Below are 21,087 nucleotides of genomic sequence, written 5' to 3' on the forward strand. Positions count from 1 at the left end.
TTTAATCATAATCTCAATCTATATTCCACACATTTCCTCCATTATTACATTAACAAAAACAGGCTACAAAGCTCTTGAACTCTCAAGACTTATCACACTCGATGGTTGTTTTATACTCCATGAGAATTTGATCTTAAAGAGCCAATGATATAATCAGGACCAAAATATATTCTCTCTTAGTTTCAGAGAGAATCATCAAACAAGAAAGTGTCAGAGTTAAACTCTGAATCTATACCCTCTCTACCCTTAAACTCGCCAAGCCCCACCGCTTTTTCAATTGAGAAATCATTCAAAAATGCAAAATCATCTTCCAACATTGTCTTGCTTCTGCGGTTAATCAGCTTTCTAGTTGTTATTTCAGCTTTGGCTCGCTCTTCCGCAATAATCACTTCTTCAGCAGCTTCTATAGGTACAACCTTTGAACATGATGGTTTGCTTGATTTTCTCAACCTTGATGGCAAACTCTTGTTCCTCTTCACGCAGTTCCTGATGGGCTCGTTCTTGTTGCTGCTCTCATTTTTCTTGTTGCTGATTGTTCTTTTAAGCTCTGGAATCTTCTTGGATGTGTTTGTTACAGGACCATTGAACACGAGCTTTTTCTTACACCCGTCTTTGAGATCTACTTTTCTTGCCTGGAGAAGTTGTGCTCTCATGGATCTTGGGGAGGAGTTACCTGAAGACATTTTGGCGTTCAGTAGCTTCTTTCTCCGAGGCGACATTGAGAAATGCTTCAAGATATCCTCTGGTGTCCAGTCAAATCTCTGCTCATACGGCCAGAAAAGCGGCTCATCAACTTTAGTAACGCTCTTAGATTCCAACACCTCTGCACTTATTCTCTCATGAGGCGAAGAAGGCTTCTCTGATTCAAGTTGTGAGAAGCTGACTTTCTTGTCTGCACTCTCCTTGCTGCTCCTTGGGATGCTACAACGGACTTTAACCGAAGCTGCATCTTGATGATTCAGAGAATTTGCAAGGTTTGATAACCAAGAGACTACACTATCATCAACCGAGAAACGAAACGCAACGGATAGCCTCCGCTCCTCAAGAAGAGAAGTAGGAGATGCACAATCTGAAGACAGCCATATAGAATCACTATCATCAAAGCTTCTCCATTTGCCAAAGCTCTTGTTAGTCCTACCACCACCACGATCATCAATCTTTTCCCGTCTTGGTGATGATGGTTTGGTCCTTGTTTTGATTGTAGCATCTTGAATCTTCTTTGCTGAAGTTAACTTCATGGATTCATAGTTAGTAGAACCTGTTGATTTCGACCTTGGAAGCAACTTGGGTTCATTGTTTCCTCCTCCTGTACTTGTTGCATTCTTTTTCTTCTTACTCATGGAGAAAGATGAAGCCACTCTCTTCACAAAGCCTTTGGACCCATCTTTCTCATCGGTGAAAGCCATTGATGATCCTTGAAAAAAGGAACAGGAGAAGAGAAGTTTCAGGAAGTCACAAAGACTGCTATAGGTTGAGGAGTACATGTTGGAGAGGATCATCGTTGAAGATAATGACACACTAACCACTAACTTGTTGGAGGATCTGAAGGAGTCAACGAGTTGTGGCTCTAGAGAAAACACACAAGATACATAGTTGACCCTTGCATTAAATCCTTCGCGCTTTATTAGCAAATATTTTTCTATAAATATTAATTTTGATGTAAGTAGGTTATTGGACAGAACGTTGTTATCTTATGACCTTTGTTAGTAGGTTGCGTTGACCAATGTTAGGCTAACATGTCAGCATTTTGTAAAAGAGCCAAATCTTCAATCCTACTATATAAAAGGGACTAAATTCAAGGCTTTTGAGACTATCCACCTCAGCCAAAATATTCTCATCCAAAAAGAATTAAAAATAAATGTCATTTAGAAGATAATTAACTAATATAAAACTTTTGATATTTCTAAAAATTTCAAATTTGTAACTGTCAATTTATTAATAGAATCATATATCTATATTGAATTATGTTCTATTTTTAATCGTTACTTTAAGAGTAAATAAATTATTAATTTATAATATATATATAGTTTATAACTTTATATTGTAGTTATAAATAAAGAGAAAATAACCGGAAAAGGTGAAGAAGCTCATATAAAATTATGTAATTAAAATGGTATAATGGTGAATATGAAGAAGTGAATCTAAGAAAATTTGTTGTACAAATTATGGTGCTTTCTTCGTCCACTATAATGATTTAAAATAATATATATTCATATAAATAAGTCAATATTTGTTGTTTTTTTTGTAAGATGTTAAGATTATCATTTTCTGAAAGGTTACACTGATCCAAAGAGATTAGTTTGTGGAGCTAACCAAACGAGGATTATAGTGTTTACTTTGGAAAAAGTAATAGGTTGAACGATAGATGGCGTGCGTGTTTTTTCACATGGAAATCTGCACATATATTAAAATTGTAAGGTTTGAATCATAGAGAAAATATAGTGTATATGACTGAAGTTGATTCATTCCGAAACTAAAGATGGCTAAAATTCTTCTTTGTCAAAATGCATAGATGTGAATCTTATATGAATAGAGTTTTCAATTGATTATAGCAGTGTAATAAATTTCGTGTATAAAGGAAAAAAAATGTTATATAAGTGAAAACAAAAATTATGATTTTTTTCTTGTGCCTATAGGCTCTTCGCAATTTGAAGAAGAAAGAACATATTGTGTGAAAATCTTTGGCTCGGTCAAATTTTATCGAGTTGTTTATAAAACTGTTGTTATATGATTCATGTAAATTTTCAGTGTTGATTTAAAAGCCCAAGAAAACTCATCTATACTGACTTTTTGATTTTTTTCTGTGATTTAAATTTAAAAAAGATAAAACTTTCGATAAGTTATGTAAACTCAGAACAAGTATTTAACTTTAGAAAGCATTTACATGTTTCAAACTTATAATATATACATATATAATGTTTAAAATTATGTATATAAAACCTGTATAAAATGTGCTTAAATATGTTTCTCTTCTTTAATGTGTTAATTGTACTATATATAACATTATTTTAAAATTTCAAAAAGTTTATGTCACATACAAAAACCATCAATAAAAAATATAATTCTCCATCTACAACCAGAAAAAAGAAAAACTATAAACATATAAATTTAAATTAAGAAAAACTAACATTGGAAAAACAAAAAATTAATGTAAAAGAAACAAACCGACAAATAATATTATAAATAAAATAAATTTATAAGACACAATCCGCGCGAAGCGCGGAAAAAATCTCTAGTTATTGTAATAACAATATATTTGTGGCAAAGAGTTTTAAGGTGTTATTCAATAAGTGAATTTAAATCAATTATTAATGTTTTGTAATCTATTAAATTTTAAAATTTTAAGGGGTGTCATTCAATTAGTAATTTGAAATCAAAAACTAATCTTTTGTAAGATATCAAAATTTTAAAATTTAAGATATTTTAAGCGGATGGACTCTAAAATCTCTACAGTATGCATTACCATAAAATTTTAAAATTGAAAGAGAAACATAAAAACAAAATCAGAATTGTTTTATTTATATAAGAGTAGAGAATATGCGAGATTTAAGTAAAAGCGTTTAAGATTAAATTTTATATATTTGTTTTTTTATTGTGTGCGTGTTGCAAGTTAAAAAAAAAGTACACACCAATCTGAACATTAATTATGTCTATATTATGACTTTTATCAAATAACTTTTTTACAACTACAGAACAATCCGGTGTGCTTTGAAAGAGCATGGCAAATTCTAGTAGAGGGATTGTAAATTTGTAACTGAAACCCGAGAGACCTCAGTTTCCGTCTAGGTTTTTGCTGGACTCTTGGAGCTTCCTTTACCTTTCCCACCCCCATTTGTCTTGCTAGATTTAGAGTTTGTTGATTTGCTGCTAGCCCCTTGCGTATCCACATCAGCAAGACCATTCTCCAGAGCTTTCACCAGATTCTCAAAGTAGGTTTTCGTTATGCTGTTAAATACACAACACAAGTTTCAGCCAAACCTATCACAGTGTCTTAACGCAGATGCACCAGAGAGGGACAGTTACCTGGTCAAACCGGTTAACTTTGTCCGGAAATGATTGAAGTCATCTGAAGGGCCTTCAGCAACTAGAAACACCTCCAGTTCCTTCTCTACGCATTTGTGGAGCCTCTCCAAACCTGACTCAGCCTCCCCTGATCAAAATCAACAAGAGAAAAATTTTAAACTTCAAGGGCTTAGCTGACACAACTAAGCTTTTCCAGAAAACAAATCAACAAGATGAGGATTCTGACCTTGCAGATACTCAAAAAACTGTTTCTTATCGTGATCAGGTAGATAGTACCCATATGCATATGTCCATTTCAGTACCCGTCTGCATTCAATGATCTGTAAAAGGTATACATTGAAGAGATGTTGTTGTACATTAATCTCATAATTATTTAAATATTTTTAGCTGTGCTGACCTGAAGCCACGCCTCTGTGATGCACTTGAGCTGAGATTCTGGTGTGCCATGTATGTCACTAAGCTTCTCAATCTAGCAAAACAATGAGACAACAGCATGTGAGAAACTGCTTTAAACATTCTCTTACGTTCAAAACTCTTCATAACATGCCACATGTATAAGCACACCACAAAATCAACAATACAGTCCCTATTTAGAATTTAAATACAGATTAGTGTTGCAAATAATAACAAAGGGAATATCATTCTCCCTAAGTATCATTCCATAGATAAAAGATTAACATGGAAACAAAATTGAATAATGACAGTAACAACAATTCTTCTTACCTTCTCCGATCTTGCTTTCTCCAGATCCACCATAGCTTTTTGCCTCGACTGCCAAATCACACAAGAAAAGTAAATATATATATATGATTGGAATGCGAGAAACCTCTTAACATACGGTAGAAAATAATGTCTTAGAAGCAGTGTAGTAAATAGACTACACTACAAAATAGTTTCTCAACCACACCCTTCACATGGTTCACATTTTCAATGTCCACAAAAGCCAAGGCTCACAAACAGGAAAAAGCAAATTGAAAATCCAAGTTCATGTCAAGCTCATTATAATGCCATTGCTATGGTTCTTCCAAACAGCAATACAAATAGAATGTAAAGAAACACTTCAAGCTTTCAAGTGTCTTCAAGGCATAAGAAATATAAAAAGATTTGTACATACTGTTTGATTGCTTGCCCAACGTTCATAATAATGAGTGTATCTCTCTAGCGAATTTTTTGCCATCTCTCGCCGCTTTTCAGCCTCATCATACTAAAAACAAAATTCAATTGATATCAATACCAAAAAAGTATTAAAGAAAATACCACAATAAAATTATCAAAGAAGTAGACAAGAGGTCCCTACCCGTCCTTCTTGTTTACCCGCCTCATACTTGTTGCAGGCATAAAAACCACCAGTTCTTTCCCCGTGATCTGTCCATGCATTAAGGCATAGCCTAAATATTCATATGAAGATACACATTCATTAGCACTCTCATCACAAGATCAAATCCAAAAGATATCAGAGAGAAACAAGAGATAGGGATAAAGCTTTACCAACAAAATTCATATTTACAAGGTGGTGTGCATGTCATGTGCATGCATCCATGATTCTTTTCAATCGGCCGCTTACACTTTGGACAAGGCTTTGAATTGGCAAGTATCCTGAGTATGAGGAAAAACATATTCATGCAAAGATGTACGGTAGAAATAAACAAAAGATTAAGGAAGCAAGAACATGGATAATACCAATTCATATTTTCCGATTCAGCGCTGTTCTTGCGTATCCACTGTGCAACTGTGTCACAGTCCACAGGGCGGTGAGCCTCTTCAGTGCACTGGAAATTTCAGATTTAACACAGTTCCACAGATAAGTTATTATAATTATTAAATGTAGTAAAGGGAAAGCAGAATAGTAGTCACCAAGAACTCACATTCCAACAAAAGCTATGCGAACACAAGCAGGACACATCATAACTACCAGTCCCAGCAGCAAAATCAATTGCATGCTCACATCCTGGGGCGGGACACCATTTCATCTAAAGCAGAAAAAAAAAAGAGCGACATTAAAACAAGACGAGCGCTATATCATAGGCAAATGCTATCTTAGACTGTCTTACCTTTCTGTTGTCTTCAACATAAGACCTAATAAAATATCTATAATACTTCTCCTTGTCTTCCTTGGAAGCCAATTTTTCGAACATATCTTGACCGACAGCAGCAGGACAAGAAGGCTCGGGACACTTTAGCATCAAGCATCCTGGGCCACCATTTATGGTTGTACTGATATAACCTACAGAAGTGTACAGTATAAGAGAAAATGTATAAGAAAAGAAATGTTATAGCAGAAAAAAAAAAAGAAACTTAAACAATTAAATTTATAGGCAAACACCTTTGATAATTGAAATGCAAACTAGATAACAATAAGATAAAATCACAAACCAGATGCAAGCATCCACAAGGATTATACGAATATGACTTACCAGTCCAGCATGTACAGCAGAAAGGATGACCACATGCAACCGATAGAATTTCTTCAGGAGGAAAGGTTTCAAAGCATATTCCACATGTAAGCTAAAACATCAAATGCGTCAGTGAAACGTTGAGTTACCAAGCAAGAAATATATAGAGAAAATAATCAGAAAAGGAATTACTTCTCCACCATCATCAGGGGTTGGAATCACAATCACAGGTGCATCCAATATGCCAACAGTTTTACGAACCCTCTCCTCATCCGCAAACCATTCATCATGAACTTTACTAACACTCCTAAAATGACGCAGGAGGCATGTACATTAATATATATATTCTTAAACAACCTAATAGAGTCCATTTATAGTAAGCAAATATTAAAAAAAAAATCTCTTAGAAGACAAAAAATTCGTTTTGAAACAATTATTTTGAGGAACAACAAGATGACATATATATATAGGAAAGAGACAGATTGATAACAAAATCATTTGGTTACATGTCAAGGGGATTATACCAGTGATAGTGAAGGAGCAAAACGCTTGCTTCAACCTCGCTTATGGAGAGTACCATGGAAACTTGTCCAATATCATCCTTCTGATGCCTGCGGATATCTTCTTCCTTGAGAACAACATAGTTTACCTAGAAGACAGCATCATTACAACAAAAAATATAACAGATAGAAACCAATCAGTCATGCATTAAACAATGAGCATGGAACCAGGAGAGTCGATACATAAAGAATCTAACAACCACTACACTTCTTCCATCAAGCTATTACACAAAGACAACAATCAATAGCTACACATTTCCATCAATACCTCGAATCTAAGACTAGACACCAACCTAAGCTCAAAACGGTAACAAGTTGCAAACTTTACTATCAAATGGAGTAATCAAATAAAGAGATTCAATTACCCTAAACAGAACAAAACCCAAAAACAATCTATAAAATGTCTTTTCTTCCTCAACACAAACCCACCTGAGATCGATGCGATGCGATCATCACAGAGTCGTCCACGTCTTCCTCCACGAACCCGTAATCGGGCTCACCACCCTCGCTGTAATCATCGGTCTCGCCGCTGTAAAAGTCATCCTCCTCTCCAGATTCCATGTCGTGGGCATTGAGCAGATCATCCTCGGAATCCATGATCAGCGATAATTCTCCCTAAAGGCTTGAGCTTTATAGGAATCAGACCAAACCCTTTATTTCCCTTTGTAGCTGCTCAAGCTAGGGTTTGAGGTTTCGTTAACAAAAGAAAGAAAGGTTCCTGCTTTATAAGATAGGAGAGAGAATCTTGTAAAGGAAAGTTTGATCAGAGGAAATTTTAGGTAAGATTCTGAAATCGCTGTGTCCGCGATTCAGATTAAGACTTGTACCACTCTCGGCTTCAGTTGATTGATTCAAGTAGTAAAAATGTAATCTTTTTCCTTTTAAAATGTTGACATTCGTTGATACTTTATTGTATTAGTTCTGTCTTAACGTAATCGTGTTTTTTCTTAACATTTTTGTAGGAAAAGAACATAGTTTCTAATGTTTTTGGGTATTTATGTTTTGTCTTTAGACAAGAAGAGACTGTAATTAAGAACTACATTAACGGCAACAATAGAATGAATACCACAAGACACTGCTTTGCTAAAGATTAACAAAGAAAAAAAGAAACATCTACAACATCTCCAGGGTAGCCAAAGACTTGCACTACAAAACCAGCTTTCTTCATGATGATGCATACTTGATTGCAGTATCTATCTCTATCGACAAACTAGGAGACATTTATCTCACCTTCCATTTTTGCACAATCGTGGAAACAAACTATTTCTCTGCACTTTTTTTAACTCTTGTCCATTTATTAGCTTGTACTTTCTTCTTTGACAAAGCTTTTTAGATTCCCATCTCTCCGTACAACTTTTCTCTTTGCTTGAATATGATGCACAAACGCAGCTACAATGTCGTGGAGTTTAGGTGGAGGCCTATTCGTTGAAGAAGCATTATAGCCAGCATCTTTCAAAGCCTTAGCAACATCCTTCTGCGCTTTCTGGAAATGCGCATTACACAAGGCGGGAAGTGTCGACGCGAGTGTTGGCTTTGGACACGTTATTGCTTTCGACTGAGCTCTGCACATACCAAAATATAACAACAACGAGTTAGACTAATAGCTGGTTAAGTATTCATCACATGGTAATTGCACATCAAACACACAAAATTTCAGCTAATGTAATAACAAAGATGGTCTATATAAAGTTAGAACTTCAACAGAATCCTAACTACATCAAAAGAGACAGAAGGAGACAACAGTCAGTTCCATTACACTCAAAAACCAAAGCAAGTTACTTTCAGTTCCTAACCCTATCTCTATAGCAAAATGGAGACAATACTCAAGTCCTTAATTGGAAATTACGGTTTCTTTGCCCATTACACTCAGACCAAAGCAAGTTACTTTTAAATTCAGACAAAACCAGTATGAACCAATTGTGTTCCACAGCATCACAAACTAGCTAAGAGAAGTAACTGTAAATAAAAAAAAAGCAGCGAACTTGTTGTGAACTAACTTTTTACTGACGAAAGTGCAAGAAGTGTAAAGCTTCTGTTTTTTATCCGACAGGATATGAAGCGGACAGTAGTTCGTGAGCGGCATAGCCTTTGACTTGCATCCATTACCACAAGCCACACAGTTAACGTCACCATCGTTGTTGTCTCCGCTACCTTCAACGGCACCACCAACTTCATCCCCATCATCAACCTTACGTCTCTTGTTTTGGTGGCGATGATGATGATTCTCCTCTTTGAAAGGACTAACACCGTACTTCCAGTAATACTCTCTGTGCTGGGCCTTGAGATCCTCCATCAGGGCCCAGTAATGGTCTCTGTAGCATTTAGCTAGCTGCTTCAGGTTGTGCGATCGTCGGCGGAGAAGCTCAGGTCGTGTTAGATGAGTGGAGTGTTTGAGGATTTGATCCTCCGGTGACATCGTGATCGGTGAGAGGCTTGTGCTAGGGTTTCGAAATTGGGATTCTTCTGATACAGAAGCTTTCGTGGGGAGGGAGGAAGCGATGGTGAACGGGTGCCTTGGAGGTTTTGAAGATGAAGGATTTTGCTTTGAAGTAGAAGCCATTCTCACGGCGATGAGAGAGAAAGTCTGGAGGAGGAGAGAGAGAGAGGGGATGAACCCGCCGCCTATTGATATGTCCTTATAACATTCACGGAAAGGCCTGTCTTATAAGCCCATTGGGCCGTATAGAATAACCCAATAGATCGAATTGAAAATTAAGAATTGGTTTGGTTTGGTTAAACCAGAGGCGGAGAAATTGACAGGTCAGCTGTCGGTGGGAAGGTGCCACTTCACTTAAGTAGGGCCCAGAACACCCACCAGCCTGTCTCACCAAACGTGATCTACACCGTTGCTTACACTCTAATCCAACGGTTGATAGAGACTGCTGATCCGTCACCAGCTTTAGTTTAATCCTTCGTCTCCTTACGCTTGAGGAATCTCTCAATTTCACGACAACGAAGCAAGAAAAAAAAAAACTAGTTATTGTCCCCCGTTGAAGCTCATCGGTCTCTCTAGATCTAGCTTATCGGCATTACAAGTAAGCGCTATTACTCTTAAGTACTTTGTGTAATTATAATCACAGCTAATCTTGACTCTGTGTAGCTGATTCATTATTGGTTTCGTGATTCTGATAAAATCTCTGATCAACATTCACATTTTGAATTCTTCACAAGCTCTACACTTGAGATTCTAATCTTGTGCATCATCCTTTTCCAATTTTGTATTATATCTGTTAATTTATCTTATCCAAGTTGCTGATTAAATTCTACATTTGCTGATTGTAATATTTTCGAGGTTTAATTCGATTTAATGTGTTTGGTTTTAGCAAGTTCTCATACTTATTGTTCAGCCTATGGTTAGAGTTTAAAATGTGTTATCTACTGGTGAATAAGACGTTGAAGTCCATTTCTTTATAGCATGTTCATGAGTAACACTTGCTTGCTAGGAAGAATAGAAAAAAAAAGTTTCTATTTTTAAGACAATTCAAACAAAAAGCCTGTCGAATTCTTTTTTTATATGATCTTGTAGCTGACACTTGCTCATATATTTTTTATATATGGTCAGAATTTAATATGTGTTCAGGAGTAATATTTGCTTGTTAGGAAGAATGAAATTAAAAGTTTTAAAATTTTATCAGACAATTCAAACAAGAAACTAGTCTTATAATCTTTTTGTATGATCTTGTAGCTGATACTTTGCTCCATAGTTATAAAAGCTATGGTGACGATCCGTAGCGCGTCAGTCTTTATTCTAGTTCTGCTTGCTGTATCAACCCTTGCTTTGGTTGCTAATGGGGAAGACAAAACGATTAAAGTGAAGAAAGTGAAGGGAAAGAAGGTGTGCACGCAAGGATGGGAATGCGTCTGGTGGTCTGAGTACTGCTGTAACGAGACGATCTCAGATTACTTTCAGGTGTATCAGTTTGAGCAGCTCTTTGCCAAAAGAAACACCCCTGTGGCTCATGCTGTTGGTTTCTGGGACTACCAGTCTTTCATCACCGCTGCTGCTCTCTACGAGCCTCTTGGGTTTGGTACCACTGGTGGAAAGCTTATGGGACAGAAAGAAATGGCTGCGTTCCTTGGTCATGTCGCCAGCAAAACGTCCTGTGAGTTTTCTTCCATACTCTTAATGCCTTGATTACTAGGGGTGGGCAAAAAAACTGAACCGAACCGATCGAACCGAACCGACCGAACCAGAATCGATTCAAACCAAACCAAAGTCTATTTCAAATCTTTCAGTTGAGATTTTTCTAACCCGAATGGTTCAGTTCAGTTCGGTTTAAACCGAACCGAACCGATAAACCAAAGTGTTTTTATAGTTATTTAAATTAAAGTTATTAATAATATCAAGATATTAAAATCCTAAGATTAAGCCCACACAGTTTCCTTTTGCACAAAGGAAATCCTAATATAATTTGATTTCCATGACACTTCGTCTAACTTTTGTAATATTCGTCATTAAGCCCACATAATTTCCATGTTAATTTCTTTTCAATAGCGTATACTTTTAAACCTTAAAATTAAAACCTAAACCAAGTCTAATTAAATTGAATTTAATTTACATACTTAATTTTTGATTATGTCCAACACAAAGTATTTCATGACAACCATACATTTGTGTATTGAAACATGATTTCTTGTATAATAAATAAACTAAGAGAAATCCGATTAAACCGAACTGAACCGAAATACAAACCGAATCGAATACAAACCAAACCGAATATAAACCGAACTGAACATAGCCGAACCGAAATCGATCCAAACCAAACTAACTATGGTTTACTTCAGCTGGAAAAATTCTAGAACCAAACCAACCAAACCGAACCGAACTCGAACCGAACCGATAAAATAACCGAAGTGCCCACCCCTATTGATTACAGTCAATGTTTTGAAAACCGGACCGGCGGTCAATGTAGCTGAGTCAATGGACCGGTTCAACCGGGTTTTACATTTTAAAGTATAACTATAAAATTATTTTTAAGAAAACTTTATATCATGGTTAAAATCTAAAAATCATAATATAAAACTATAATGAAAACTAATATATTTAGATATATATTAAAAACAATATGAATTTTTATGAATTTTTTTTAAATTGCATTTTTAGTTTTTAAACTTGAATTCGAGAAAATCGGGTTTTAATATTAAATCGGTTCACCGGTTTTAGCGGGTTTTGCCGGTCAAAAACCGGATTTTCCGGTTTAACTCAAATCCGGTTTTTAACACAACCAAGACATAGACTTTGTGGTTTCTATGTTATAAGCAGCTTTTGCATTAGCATGAGTTGTTACTGTCTTGTCTTATACAGGTGGCTACGGAGTGGCAACAGGAGGGCCTTTAGCTTGGGGTCTGTGCTACAACAGGGAGATGAGCCCAAGCCAATCTTACTGTGACGAGACCTGGAAGTTCAAGTACCCTTGCAGCCCTGGAGCTGAATACTACGGACGTGGCGCCTTACCCATTTACTGGTAATGCATTTCTCCTCTCTATATCAAACTCACATTCTTATGTGTACTCAAAAGAATGTCACTTGTGTGTGTACAAAGGAACTTCAACTACGGTGCAGCTGGTGAAGCCCTCAAGGCTGATCTCTTGAACCACCCCGAGTACATCGAGCAGAACGCCACGCTTGCCTTCCAAGCTGCAATCTGGAGATGGATGACACCGATCAAGAAGGCTCAGCCTTCAGCTCACGATATCTTTGTCGGAAACTGGAAACCGACGAAGAACGATACGTTGTCCAAACGTGGCCCCACTTTTGGTACCACCATGAACGTCTTGTATGGAGAGTACACGTGTGGTCAAGGTGATATTGAGCCGATGAACAACATTGTCTCGCACTACCTGTACTTCCTTGATCTTTTGGGTATTGGAAGAGAAGACGCGGGGCCTAACGAGGAGCTCAGTTGCGCTGAGCAGAAGGCATTTAACCCTTCAACTGCACCTACCTCCTCTTCCTCGTAAGTCTCCAACACTACTCATACTTCCTCCTATTGCCGTTGTTCTCAAGTCACTCTTGCTTTAACTCGACAAGTGTTATGTAATAAGTGAAATTGCTTGCGTGTGCTTTTTTGTCTGTAGAACTTATGCAAACGAAATTTTATATTTTTCATGTATGTAATAACCATATTCAATTATGATATTTGCCGAATGTGTGTAAAAATAGAGAAAGCAAGGAGACATTAATGTGTGTTGCGAATGATGTTTCTATTCGTTTGTTATATAAAGTTTGGTTTCTAATGGAGTCTCCTGTGTTCTTGGTGGAGGATAAGATCATCTCTCACCACTACCATCTTTATAGCTTTTATAGTAAGAGACAACTTATAGCTTCTCTTTTGCACAGAGATTCAACATATTGCTAAAAGCTCAATTGGTAAAAAAGGTGGTCTGAACAAAGAGATTTATTCTTATTGATTTTAAATATTTTATTGATGATTCACTCGCACTGAAAAGACCAAGAAAGAGGACTCAGAGCAAACTGGTTTGAGCTAGAGTAGTTGAAAGAGAGAGTCTCCATTGGACTCAACGGTAAACCGTCGTTAACCACGCAGTTCCCGGCGGAAGAGGAGAGGACACGGAGGAGCGTAGGGTCCACAAGAGACTGAGGGAAGCCTTGACATTTCAGACGGAGGTTGATGATAGGACACATTGGACATTTGTTCATCACCTCAACTCTGAACTTCTTTCCTTCTCCCAACTTCACCTGCGTCTGTCTCACCGTTGGTTCGCTGCTTTTGCTGTCACACTTTTCTCCAAAACCTACACACACATACATCCACCATTCACATGTGTCTGTATATATATGGTTACAATCCAAGAAGTTATGAAGTTACCTGTTTGAAGAAGCAAGAGAGCAAGAGATGACCAAAGAAGGAACTTGAGAGAGATTGACATTTGGACACAAGTAGAGACATAAGAACTACAGAACTATTGAGTATAAATACACACAGTGTGTATGTGTATGAAATGTGAAGGAATGAGTCAAGAGATACGTCCAATAATGGTCACATGCACAGAGAACCAAATAAAGGTGGGAAATAAAAGTTAGCACAATACCAAAGGACTTCTTTCTTCACGTGTTGTGTGTCAGACTCAAGAAAACTATTCACCCTTTACGTCTGACTCAAATCTTAATTCCTTGTCTATATAATCTTTGAAAGCTCTCTTATATCATCATCATCATTCGCTTAAATATAAAAAGTCCATCATCATCATCATTCAACAAATAATTCATATTTTTCTTTTTTTACATGTGTTTTTGGAGTTTGACGCTAAATCAATAAAATGTTCAGAAGAGTTCAAGAAATGCAAGCTTGATTATAACTTTATATCTGGATCCATGACAAATGGTATGAAAGTAGAGCACAATGGGTGGAAAAGACAGTAACGAGTTTCGAATTACAAAACAAGAAGACAGTGTCTTAGACATGCATCAGGATGATGCAAACGGTCAAACCAGATTACAACATACACAATAATGATACATGAAACAGAGGAAACTCTACATTTCACTATTTATTCACCAAGGTGGCATGCCCTTAATTTAAGTAGTAAAAACAATCTCAAATAACGTACGAGTCTTCTAAGGTACTTAGTTACTAAACAATCTCTAAAACCCTTTCTTGTGAGTGAGTTCATGATCTCGTAGTAGAAGACGGAGAAGTTCAACGCCAAAGCCAATCTGATAGGATGTGTAGGAGGAAGTTTAACCTCAGCAGCAGTAGTGACAATCTGTAAAGGAAAAAACTGATAATAAGTAAAGCGACAAAACAGAGAATAAAGAACCAAGCAAATCTTCAGAAACATGTAACTAATCTTTAAGTGAGCATTGTTATAGCTTACATATTGTTGAAGAAGATGGTTGATTGATCCTCGGAAGTAGAGGGAATGAGAGATGCTCATCCAACACAGACTATCAACACGTATGTTTGAGTGCTCTAGCTCAACCTTGTCCATATATATATAAGCTTTGATTTGTCTCTTATCCAATAAAAGCAACAAACATAAGAAGAAAGTCAAAACAAGCAAAATAATCAAAGGAAACAAAACAGAAAAGCACGTAAGAAAGAATCTAAGGAAACAAAAACATAAAAGCAAGTAAGAAACACAAAACAAGAAAGCAAATGTGATGTTGATTTTAGAAAAAAAAAACAAGAGGGAAAATTGCTTCATTATGAGATTGATTACGAAGAACTAAATGATCATAAGTGTCAAAGACAAAAAGAAATAAACAATCACTAACTTTAATTGACCGAAAGAAATACATAATTTCTAACTATCAATGACTGGATGTAACTTCTAATTCTTTTCACAAATTACACATTAAGTTTTCATTATCAATCGAATAATATAGAAATTTTCCCCCAAGTTTGAAAATCTCTTTTTTTATAAAACATTTTAGTGAAAACAATTTTACAAATCAGTTTATGTTAATTTAAAAAAATTCAAGAAAAGAGGAGCGTACGTACCCGTGTAGACGTACTGGTGTAGACTTTGTCCATAGGAGCTTTGATCATCTTTGCATTATTAACATCATTCGCCTTCCCACTAGCAGATTTGTCTCTTAGCCAATAAAAGAAACAAACACAAGAAGAAAGTTAAAACAAGTAAGAAACACAAAACAAGAAAGCAAATGTGATGTTGTTGATTTTAGAAAGAGAAAAACAACAAGAGGGAAAATTGCTTTATTAAGAGATTGATTATGAAGAACTAAATGATCATAAGTGTCAAGACAAAAGAAATATACAATCGCTAACTGGATGTTAGAAATATACAATCTCTAACTATCACTGACCGGATGTTACTTCTAATACTTTTCACAAATTACACATTAAGTTTTCTTGATCAACCAAATAATATAGAAATTTTCCCTCAAGTTTGAAAGTTTTTTTTTAAAAACATTGTAGTGAAAACAGCTTTAGAAATCAGGTTATAGTAATTTTAAAAAGATCAAGAAAAGAGGAGCTTACCCGTCCGTGTAGACTCTGTTTCCATGGGAATAGTCTCTTTTTCAAGCAACTCTTTAATCCGGACAGAGTTAGTCTTCACTGCTGTGTGTTGTGAGCCTTACTAACTCTTCTTTAAAAACTGACGCACTCCATCTAAGAAGAAGAAAGAGAAAAATAATCTGGAGAAATAATCTGAAGAAGAAGAAAGAGAAAAAGGAAATAATTGATTTGTGGTGCGCTATGATAATGAATATAAATAGACCCCAATTTCCTTTATTGCAACACTCCCAATGTTCTTTATACCGTTGCTTCCCAGTTCCCATAATCCAATAAATATTAGCCGTTGGACAAAAATAAAAATGATTTATTATTAGATCAAAATGATTTATTATATTTACCTGCTGTGTTGACAAAAAAAAATATTTACCCACTGTAAAAGTGTTGAAACACCTCACGGTTCACTCTATGATGTTACTAAAGTCTGATGTTACTTAAGTCTAAAGCTTCTCATCAAAATCTTTTTAAAAAATCCCATTTTAAAAAGCCTATGATGTTACTAAAGTCTAAAAATATTGGAGTAGAAAAAAATGAACCGTTGCTTCCCACAGTCCAATAAATACTAGCCGTTGGACTTAAATAAATATTTTTATTTTTATTGAATTTTCTTTTAGAGGACTAAAATAATTTATTATATTTACCCACTGAAAAAAATGTTGAAACACCTCACGGTGAAAACATATTTCACTCTATCCTACTTGTATTAAGTTTCTCTTTAAAATCTAAAAAACAATCCCATTTTAAAAAGCTTATGATGTTACTAAAGTCTAAAAATATTGGAGTAGAAAAGTTCTTCGCATTAAAACCTTAGTTATCGTTTTGTTAAAGTCTTGTTGTTCACTAGTTCATTATATCAGTGATAAAATAAATTAAATTTTAGATACAGAACTTTGGTGAAAATATGTATACTTATACAATTACATTTATACGAGTGGGGGCTCAACTAGTGTGTACATGTAAGGGTCAAATCCCATGTGTTACATTTATGAGCAAAAGAAAAAAAAATGTCAGAATCATGTTGATTTTTTATGTAGGAGAGCAAGTTATGCTCCTGGAGATGGATTTACATCTGAAGCTGAAGGCTCCTGAGTCCCGTAGTTCCACAAGTCTCTGAGTTCTTTCCTCACCAACCCTAGTATAACCGTTATACCTGCAAAGTGTTCAGCATTTAGTTGGTTAATCAAATGCATAGTAGATTCATTAAAAATGACTCGAGAGATACCGAGAGTGCATGGCACTAGATAGAGCAATGCAGGTTGACCGTGTCCGTTCATAAGATATAGTCCCAAGTATGTTAAGAATAGTCCAAGTCCGTAACCAAACATCAACCATGGGAAGTAGCCTTTCACTACTCCTTTGTTGTTTTCCCTGTCATATCTGAGAGAGAGACATATTATTGAGTTTTGACCCCAAAAAAAAAAAGACATATTATTGAGATGGTGCACATTGAATAAGGACAGTGTTTGAAACAGTATAATAAGTCGATGCATGAGAGGGTTACCTGAAGATAAAGCATATGAGAAGACCCGGGAATAGAATGTCTCCAAAACCGATCATGTTGTAACCACCCCATGGATCAGAAAGCCTTGGAAATCTCAGTAGCATGGGAATAGATTCTCCTGTGTCTTTGCTCCCACGTGCAACCTATATGTCATAGATTAATAACTATTAAGGTTATGAGACAGGCATTGGTCAAATGAAGGAAAAATATCGAAACTCACTGCAATCATCACACTTTGCTTGAAGATTAGTGGTGACAGGAACACCCAAAAGATGTCATAGAAAAATGCACAACATAGAAGAATGGTTGCAACCTAAAGCGTGACATACAAAGAGATCATAAATGAAATATAAACATAAAATACTTACAAAAATATATATAAAAACATAACACTCACCCTGATATTAGGTAGCCGAGCCACTTGCAAGACATTTATCATCAAGCAAATACCCTGTATTTAACAGAGCCAAACATTAAGATATTAATTATTCAACAACTATAGAGTTAGGAGTATTAATAAGGACTTACGAAAATATCTTGGCCGGCCCATGCATACGATGTTTTGCGGTTTATGAACCAGACGACAGCAACCACAAAGCAGAACAACAGAACCATGAGTGAGAGAATCGTTACATTCCCAAACAAAGGGACTTTCACAGTCTTCCGACCACATTTATTGCATCTCCTGCAATAAGAGAAAGCAAACACATGATGGTTTTAACTATTTTGGAACAGAGAGATGTTTCATGTGTTGAAAAGTTTAGGATTCTGAGTATTACATTGTTATGAGGGTATAGATAATATTATGCATTCCCTGAGATACAAAAATATATATATTAGTAACTATGATGTTAATTAAGGTTAATATAAGATCAAGATAGGACAACGTTACCTGCATACCACCAATGCAGAAAAAGACGGTGAGGATCAAGATGAACCATGATGACATAAAGAAGAAGAGCAACACAAGGAACGTGGACGCTGATATGACAAAGATAACAGCACCAGTAGCACTAATATCAAGTGTTTCATCGTCATCTTTTGTAGCATCTTTGGTAGCACCATCAACTGAAGACTTCTACCAAGAAAGATTCAGATGTTAGGGAAAATAAACACATATTATATTGTATTTAATTATTTATCTTGTTGACAGTTTCTTGTTGATAATATGTATATTTTATTATTTCATCTTGGCGATGAAGTTTAATATGTGAAAAAAGAAGTTTAATATTAGTAGAGCTCCTAAATAAAGTCTGGTAAAAGGCACCTTTGGTGATAATTCATTGTACTCATCATCGTTCTCCTTAGGACCGGTGCAATGTGACCAAACAGAAGCAATGAAAACTGTTCCAACAGACATAAGCCAGAGGAATGCCACTGCATAATCCACAACTGGGCTTTTTGGAGCATACAATAATAGCTCCACTGCCCCAAAAAAAGACCCATTAAGTAGCCATCAAAAGAATGGTACAAAGAAACAGATAGACTATCATTAAAAATGATAGAATAAGAACATACCTTTCTTATTTGCCATAAGGGATTTCTTCAAGGCATCTCCAGATGATGTAGTAATCATCAAAACAGGTATAGTAAGACTTAAAGGAGTTTCTCCCTCAGTACAAGCCATCTCATCCAGCTCTGAACAAAAAAAAATGCAAAGATAAGAGAAACAAAGAGATGTCAGAGGCTCATGAAAACAAAAGCAAGAAGGTTTAGGTTATGAGTCCTAACCTTCTTTGTCGTTTATTAAAACCAAAGCTGCAGCTCCTCCTGCCTGTGCAACCTGAGCCTTAGCTGTGAAAGTACATTCCCCACGTACAGATAACGCAATAGAACCAGATAGCTGCAAGAATTAAAAACAAACATCATAACAAATAAAACAAAAACATGATGGTGATTATGATGGAGAAGAAAGAGGGACAACAAAAAAACCTTTGAGGTTAAATTGGAGCAACTGTTCAAAGGAGTTGTAAGAACAACAGGAAGTCTAACAGCTTTGTCTTTATCAGACGGAAGCACGGCACCAAACTGAGCAGTCATGCCACTAAAATCTTCACCATTTTCTCCGTTCACCCAATGCTCAACCTTGACCTGGACAATATCTTTTTTATATTAATAAAGATTCTTAATGATAAACATGAATCTATAGGGAAAAATTCTAATGAGGCATTCGACATTTACCATTTGATATTCGTTGGAACAGCCAGGAATCTTGGGAGCCGCGGCATCTTTAGAAGGAGCTTCACCAGCACCAAGGCATAGCAGACCGGTTAGATAGAGGGCCACGGCTGCCGCGAGAATGCGGCAGCTAAACGGAGGCAACGACATCGCCACCCTAAGAGAGGGATAGAGAAGGGGAATGTTAGGATGATGGAAGAAAGAAAAAGAAGGGAGCGAGAAGAGGGAAATAGATTATTCTCGGTTCACCTTCCCTGTTACACAAGTCATTTTTTTTTCCCTTTTTAATCTTTTCTATTTCGATTTTCTTTTTTTCCCTCGCTTTACATTATTTCCAAATAATGAAAGAAAAGAAAACTCGAAAAAAAAAACAGTTAGAGTTAGTTTCCATCGTTAATTTGACGATGATCTAAAATAGATAAATATTATTTACAAACAAACGAAGTAGAATGAATGGATAATTTTAAACATTTGCCAAAACTATATATGAAAGGAGAAAGAGACAAATCAATTAGACTTCATGAGACGATAACCGAAAATTTATAAAAAATGGAAAAAATTAATTTTGAATGAGTATATGCATTTGTGAACGGGTATATCGGAATTTTAAGATATTAGCATTAATTCTATAATGAAGTTAGCAATAGTTGGACAGCAACCGGAACAACACATCATCACAAGGTCAGTAACTGTGATTAGTGGCATTGAGATGAAAGAAATGTAGACTCTAATAGATTAGAAATAAGATTGAAGTTGAACCATCTCCTTTTATAACACCCTGCGAGTTTATGTGAGTTTTATTACGCAATGCGAGACAGGAATTTTATATGTTTGGGAGCAGACCCGTCTCTAGGCAGTGTAGTTTTATGTGAATTTTTTTTTTTTTTTTAAATATAAACCGATATACCCGTAGAAATCGGTATAAATGAGTCAAATTTTTACATATTATGATCCCCTAAATTAGTGGTACATATTACATATATACTTTCCATAAATCACTGGTAATATCACTGGAATAAGTAAAAAAATCTACTTGCATTTTTGCATTTAATTCACCCATTGATGTAGCAGAAGAATATATGGAAATAAAAATTAAAGACAAAAAATAACTTTTTTGACATTAATGACGAAATCGGTAATTAATAGGAGGCTTTACGTTTGGTTAAGTAAAACTCATTTTGCTCCTTCCCAAGCCAAAAGAAATCATCGAGAGGTATGGAGAACCAAAAGACGACTTTCAAGTTTGAGTTATTAGATAACTTGTCAGAGAAGCAAGATGTGATACGTTCTCCTAAATTCGCAAGCAGCAGCGGATCTCAAGGTTAAACTCGACAAGGAGAGAGCTGAATCTGCTGTATCTAAAGTTGTTGTGCGGTTGAAAAATGCTTTTTGCTTTTCTCATACTAAGATTGGAGGGTGTCATGAGAGGA

General features: G+C 35.8%; 6 protein-coding genes across 7 annotated transcripts; 1 reads left to right on the top strand and 5 right to left on the bottom strand.

Moving 5' to 3' along the window:
* Positions 1–85: 85 nt before the first annotated feature.
* LOC106363932 lies at positions 86–1,855 on the bottom strand. Its single transcript, XM_013803589.3, has one exon. It carries the CDS (start codon positions 1,497–1,499, stop codon positions 183–185), a length of 1,317 nt encoding a protein of 438 aa, XP_013659043.2. The 5' UTR covers positions 1,500–1,855; the 3' UTR covers positions 86–182.
* A 1,696-nt stretch (positions 1,856–3,551) lies between these two features.
* Positions 3,552–7,848, bottom strand: LOC125577195 (probable E3 ubiquitin-protein ligase ARI5). The gene is made up of 15 exons (XM_048738317.1): positions 7,406–7,848; positions 6,941–7,065; positions 6,609–6,723; positions 6,438–6,528; positions 6,075–6,247; positions 5,889–5,993; positions 5,704–5,792; positions 5,512–5,619; positions 5,321–5,411; positions 5,138–5,227; positions 4,747–4,794; positions 4,421–4,492; positions 4,250–4,343; positions 4,024–4,150; positions 3,552–3,945 (listed from the first exon to the last, which is right to left on the bottom strand). Exons 1-15 carry the CDS (start codon positions 7,571–7,573, stop codon positions 3,783–3,785), a joined length of 1,659 nt encoding a protein of 552 aa, XP_048594274.1. The 5' UTR covers positions 7,574–7,848; the 3' UTR covers positions 3,552–3,782.
* A 152-nt stretch (positions 7,849–8,000) lies between these two features.
* On the bottom strand, positions 8,001–9,596 carry LOC106365694 (INO80 complex subunit D). Its single transcript, XM_013805166.3, has 2 exons — positions 8,974–9,596; positions 8,001–8,538 (listed from the first exon to the last, which is right to left on the bottom strand). Exons 1-2 carry the CDS (start codon positions 9,534–9,536, stop codon positions 8,274–8,276), a joined length of 828 nt encoding a protein of 275 aa, XP_013660620.2. The 5' UTR covers positions 9,537–9,596; the 3' UTR covers positions 8,001–8,273.
* A 213-nt stretch (positions 9,597–9,809) lies between these two features.
* On the top strand, positions 9,810–13,217 carry LOC106365690 (chitinase-like protein 1). Its single transcript, XM_013805161.3, has 4 exons — positions 9,810–10,011; positions 10,662–11,079; positions 12,282–12,441; positions 12,520–13,217. Exons 2-4 carry the CDS (start codon positions 10,692–10,694, stop codon positions 12,935–12,937), a joined length of 966 nt encoding a protein of 321 aa, XP_013660615.2. The 5' UTR covers positions 9,810–10,011; positions 10,662–10,691; the 3' UTR covers positions 12,938–13,217.
* Positions 13,218–13,361: 144 nt separating this feature from the next.
* On the bottom strand, positions 13,362–13,952 carry LOC106365692 (uncharacterized protein At1g05835). The gene is made up of 2 exons (XM_013805163.3): positions 13,807–13,952; positions 13,362–13,732 (listed from the first exon to the last, which is right to left on the bottom strand). The coding sequence occupies exons 1-2, from the start codon at positions 13,865–13,867 to the stop codon at positions 13,410–13,412; spliced, it is 384 nt and encodes a 127-aa protein (XP_013660617.2). The 5' UTR covers positions 13,868–13,952; the 3' UTR covers positions 13,362–13,409.
* Positions 13,953–14,352: 400 nt separating this feature from the next.
* On the bottom strand, positions 14,353–19,977 carry LOC106365688 (signal peptide peptidase-like 5). Of its 2 annotated transcripts, XM_048738319.1 has the most exons (16): positions 19,661–19,977; positions 19,412–19,570; positions 19,211–19,322; positions 18,998–19,117; positions 18,747–18,904; positions 18,372–18,554; positions 18,259–18,293; positions 18,008–18,164; positions 17,877–17,930; positions 17,700–17,792; positions 17,480–17,622; positions 17,201–17,355; positions 15,943–17,128; positions 15,442–15,535; positions 14,816–14,953; positions 14,353–14,704 (listed from the first exon to the last, which is right to left on the bottom strand). In XM_048738319.1, the coding sequence occupies exons 1-13, from the start codon at positions 19,805–19,807 to the stop codon at positions 17,022–17,024; spliced, it is 1,623 nt and encodes a 540-aa protein (XP_048594276.1). In that variant the 5' UTR covers positions 19,808–19,977; the 3' UTR covers positions 14,353–14,704; positions 14,816–14,953; positions 15,442–15,535; positions 15,943–17,021. The 2 variants fall into 2 exon arrangements, with proteins under 2 accessions (XP_048594276.1, XP_048594275.1); XM_048738318.1 differs by having other exon boundaries at positions 15,442–17,128.
* Positions 19,978–21,087: the final 1,110 nt, after the last annotated feature.

This window comes from Brassica napus, chromosome A8 (assembly GCF_020379485.1).
Source record: "Brassica napus cultivar Da-Ae chromosome A8, Da-Ae, whole genome shotgun sequence".
Taxonomy (NCBI): Eukaryota; Viridiplantae; Streptophyta; class Magnoliopsida; order Brassicales; family Brassicaceae; genus Brassica; species Brassica napus.